This window comes from Pteropus vampyrus, unplaced genomic scaffold (assembly GCF_000151845.1).
Source record: "Pteropus vampyrus isolate Shadow unplaced genomic scaffold, Pvam_2.0 Scaffold138, whole genome shotgun sequence".
NCBI classification, from domain to species: domain Eukaryota; kingdom Metazoa; phylum Chordata; class Mammalia; order Chiroptera; family Pteropodidae; genus Pteropus; species Pteropus vampyrus.
In genome coordinates, this window is record NW_011888919.1 from 1857538 (window position 1) to 1862805 (window position 5268).

The 5268-nt window shown below is 48.3% G+C and overlaps 1 protein-coding gene across 1 annotated transcript in view; it reads left to right on the plus strand.

The window, feature by feature from the left end:
- Positions 1-5268, plus strand: part of CEACAM20 (carcinoembryonic antigen related cell adhesion molecule 20) — a 21258-nt gene that overhangs the window by 7935 nt on the left and 8055 nt on the right. The window contains 4 exon segments of the mRNA XM_023535253.1: positions 2470-2588; positions 2590-2617; positions 3091-3366; positions 3800-4075. Of these exon segments, the coding sequence (XP_023391021.1) occupies positions 2470-2588; positions 2590-2617; positions 3091-3366; positions 3800-4075 (699 nt within the window).

Genomic DNA, 5268 nt, shown 5'->3' on the forward strand with positions numbered 1-5268 from the left:
GTGATGCCATTGGGCTCCATAAAATGTCTGTGTGTCTATGGGCTGATCTTTTCTTCATCTTCTGTATTAACCTGGGAGTCATGGCAACGAGTATGGTGCAGCAGCTTCAGGGGTGCTGGGAGATGTGTGTGTGTAGGGGTTCCCGTTTGTAGATCCTTCCAGACATGTCTTTGAGATGTTGGGATTGTATCACGTGAGTCCTTTTATACTACATCCTTCCTCTTCTCATTCGTTCTGCTTCTTTCTACATAGTAGGTGCAAAAGTCAGTGGTATGGAATTGAGTTTCTCAGGTGCTCCAAGAAGGCTCAGCTCTCTGACCCTGGAGAAAAACTTCATTTCCCTCTCTGGGCCACAGTTTCCCCATATGGAATAGAAGACAACTAGACAGGAATCTTTAAAAAAAAAAAAAAACCAGAATGGTAATTTTAAATAGGCTCCTTCTCAAAGTTTTACTACTCTCTAAGACAAAGGATACAAAACTCATAAACTCTAGGCTTCTAAATGATCAGGGTTTTTTGATCACAAGATAAGCAATTCCAATAAACATTTCCAAGGACGACTGGACAGGAGACTAGGTAGGATGCATTCATCTGCAAAAAAAAGGTGACCTGGCTCACAGTGACGAAAACCATAATCGTTGCTTTACAAGGTGTCCCAGGCTTATTTTATGGATCAGTGAAATCCTTCTATCTGTCCTGCATCCTCAGTCTATTGAATATCCTCTCCAGCTTCCTACCTCAGGGTCTCAAGGTGGCTGCCTCAAATCTAGATATCCTGCCCTCACATCATGTCACTGTGGTAAGCAGAATAGATGCATGGCTATGCCTCAATCTGTGATAATGTTTTGAACCTGTGAATATGTTACATTACATAGCAAAAGGGACTTTGCAGATGTAATTAAGGTTAGACTTTGAGATAGGGAGAGTGGCTGGGGTTATCCAGTTGGGCCCAGTCAAATGACACAGAAGCAGAGAATTTTCTCCAGCTAGATTCAGTGGAGAGGTGTGGCAGAAGGGGAAGCCAGAGAAATTCCAAGCATGAGAAAAATTGTCATGCGTTGCCAGCTCTGAGAGGCAGGGCTCACGCGTAGGACGGGGAGAGGCCTCAGGAGCTCAGGGCAGCCCACGGCCAACAGGCAACCAGTAGGGAAATGGAGACGAGTATAATGAGCCTGCCACTGATGCTTTCACTCATATTTTTCACTTAACGACAGTTATATGAGGCAGGGACTATTATTACCCCATTTTACAAATGAGGACACTGAGACTCAGAGGACATCACTTGCCCCGCAAAATGGCAAAGCCGGGATTCAAACCCAGGCAGTCAGGGTCTGAGCCTGTGGACTTCGCTTCTAATAGCATTGGAGGCAAAAAATACAGACATAGGAAATAATAATAATGATAATAATAGTCATAATAATAATGATTGAACACTTTAATCATTTTAAGTGTGTCACATCTGATATCTCATCAGACTTCACAACCCGATGAACTCAGTTCTGTCTTTTCCCCCATTATGCAGTCGAAGAAACTGAGGCTCACAAAGAGAGAGCCCCTTGCCCGAGATAACAGAGCCCGTATGTGTCAGAGTCCATATTTGCTCCCGAATATCCGAAGAGCCCATGCCCTTAACCACTGCCCACGCAGGGAGTGGGCGGTGCTTGGGCCAAACTGGGGTCTCCCGAGGGGTGGAGAGTGGCATGGTTGCCAGCCTCTGGTACTTGGGCTGATGGGAAGGTGAGGGGGGTGTCAATGTCAGCTGCGTAGGAGCATGGCCGCTGGGGTTGGGGGTCGCCACCTGTACCCACATTTTCTTCAAGCCTACATAAAACCATGAGCAGAAAGGCTAAGTGGAAACCTAGAATCCCCTGCTGTCTCTGCTTGAGGGAGTTCCCTGCCAGAGAGAAGTCTCTGCCTGAGGGTGAATCTGAGGAAGTACAAGGTGAATGTCTCCCACCAGATGTAACAGAACAAGTCTCCTTTGTCAGGGGTAGCCTCTGCCCCTCCCTGGGCCAAAGGGAGGAATTATGCAGTGTTGAGAGTAGTCTTTACGGGCTGTCAGGCCAAGTTCAGGTTTGGCTTCTGCCACTTAACACGTGGTCTTAGAAAGTGACGTCACTTCTCCGAGCATATTTTTCTCTGTGTGGAAGAGGGAAGCCGATCTTCGTCTCCCCTAGAGTGAACCTTGTTGGAGAGAGCACACTTAAAGCTAGCCAGTATTCCTCAGCACCCCACAACAGCCCTAGGATGCCGGGGGCACTATGCCCATTTTACAGCTGGGAAAATTGAGATGATAAAACATGCCATGAGTCACGCAGCCAGTAGGTAGTGAGTAGGCGTCGAGCCTCCAAGGGATGGAGTGCCGTGTCCATGACCTCAGACCTCTCTCCACTTCGGAAGATGGTAACTGGATGCCCCACAACATACCTCTCCCTCCCTGAACATCTCCTCTCCCCCTCGCCCCACCAGCCTCACTTTTGACCGCATGGAGTCTGCCAGCCACAGCCCAGCTCATCCTTGATACCCACCTGCGTAACACCATCCAAAGTGAGAAGGACGTTGCTCTGGCTGTGCTTGGGACCCCCCGGGACACCCCAGACTCATGGCTGACTCAGATGTCGGCACAGACAACAAAGCTGTCATTCTTAAGCCCCCATCAAGGTTCCACGCTTTAAGTCCCCGCAGGATGGACCCAATGGGCCCAGCCACGGGCTGGCAGCCAGCTGGTCAGATTAGTTGTGTTGGGGGTGGAGGGTTGGCTAAGAAGTGGGTAGCAGGACCTGGTGACATCCCTGTTACAATCTTGATTCTCTTTGCAGCTGGTGTTAATTGACCCATTGTCATGTCCTAGACCCTCCACTTTATTTGTACAATTCCATTTGTAATGAGGCTCAGAGAGGGGAAGTAAGTCGCCCTAGATCCCACCTAGAATGAGCAGTAGGTCTAGCATCTGAGCCCGGGCACTGAGCTCAAGCATCTTCTGGCAATTCCAATCCATCCCTGTCTCGCTGGGTCCCTCTGTGACTATGTCTTGCTTGGTCTTCCTCTGTCTGTGTTTCTGCCTCTGTCTGTCTCTTTCTCCCTGTGCAGAATCGCTGGCCAAACCCACCATTACAATCAGGCAGGGCACTGCCATAGAGCAGAGGGAAGTGGTAACCTACTGCGACACCAAGGATGTCAACATTACCATTCACTGGGTCTCCAACAATCTCCCTCTGATGTTTCGCAAGTGTGTTCGGCTGTCCCCAGATGGCAGGAACCTCACCATCCTCCCTGTCCAGTGAGAGGACTCTGGGACTTACCAATGTGAAGCTTGGGGTGTCCACGAGGCCCAGAGTAGTGACCCCACCTTTCTGACTGTGAACTGTGAGTCCCTTCCCATTCTTCCCAGCCCTTGCCAACACCTACTTTCCTGGCGATCTCATTCAGTCTCCCAGTTTTAAATACCATCCGAACAGAGACTCGTCTGCCCTTGAACTCCAGGTGGATCATACTCTTTGATATCTCTGCTTGGGTTATACTGGAAACATCCAGCTTAACACATCTAAGACTTCTTAGCCAACTCCCCACCCCCACAAGATCCAAAATCTTGCCTGGGTTGGGGTAAGGGAAGAGCGTTTGCTGGCATGCTTTAGTTGTGTCTTACGATCCCGCTTTATCCAAAGGTAAGGCTGGCATTGAAGCTCTGGTAGACTCCTACGGCTCCTTTGTAATTGATCCAGAGCTTGGATGGCAGATGAGAAAAATTCATGTTTATTGGCCCCCAAAGTCCCCTCCAAGAGCTGGTGCTGATGCTACTCTTATGGGTACCATCATGGTCCTGACCCCATTGAAATCAATCTGAATCCTGGTGTCCCCAGTGGAGAGGTGGTTGGGGTGACAGAGGGCTCTAGTGTGACCTCAGTGGAAATGCAATCTTACCCCTCCCCTGCCTTTTCCTGGTCTCTTCCCTGTGACATCTCCTCTCTCACCACAAGGACATTCACCATCCATGCCATGTCCATGTACAGGTGTTTGGTGTCCAACAGTGCTACCCACCCATCCTGCTTGGGAGCTCTTGAAGTCCGAGTCTTTGGTGTGTCTCGTTTTCTGTTCCTCAACTTTGTTCTTCTGAGAATCAGAGCTGCGCCAGTGTCTCAGTGTTTGAAGAGGACCCGGGGAGGTGGGGACTTCCCATGTGGCTGGCGGCAGAGCAGGGATCCAGCCACAGGGGACCTGGCTCCTGGCTTGGCACATCTTCCTCATGACCTTGTTGGCTCTCTATGGCTGTCCATTTGATTATCTGGAAGTCGGGGGGTTGATTCTCTACACACACAAACACTAACACAACACTCACACATCACACATACATATAGAGTCATGCACACATGACTCTTATAATTGTGTGCACAGCACACAACACATACAATACCACAGACACGACATGCACACTCACACAAACACATAGAATATGCACACCACAGACATGTACAACACACACAATAGATAGTACGTAACACATCTCAGATACACACCATATAAACCCATAACACATATGTACAATGTACACACGCATATGCACAACACGTACAACACATAGGACGTACTCACACATAAAACAGACACACACATCTCACATACAACACATCTGCACCAAACAAAACCACAAACACACCACACACTCATGTAATACACACAATATATAACACATGACAGACACACAACACACATCACAGACACTCAACATTTGTACATATAACAGAAAACACCGCATATCATACATTCTACACCCTTAACATGCACACAAGTGACACAATACACACACTCAATGTATACACATATCACACACACAGCACAGTCATACACAAAGCATATACTTACACCACAGAACATATATGCATAACACATACAATACCACAGACACACGACATATACTCACATACAGAAAAAATAGATAGACAGTACACACTCACACATACACAAAGTACACATGTACAACACCCATACCTCACAGTCACGAAACCCAAAACATTCACATAATTGTCATACAACACACACTCATGCACAAAAGCCTTACATATACCACCCACATCACACAGCCACAGGTGAGGCACATGCCCACGACACATATATGCACATCCTTAGAAAGCCCTGTGCACCCTGCCTGGGCTCTATCTCTCCATGTTTCTAGAAAGGCCGACCAAGCCTCTCCTTGAGTCACCACACCTGAATCTCCTGGAGAACGCCAGCTCTGTGGCTCTGAGCTGTCAGAACCCCCACAGGGGGGCT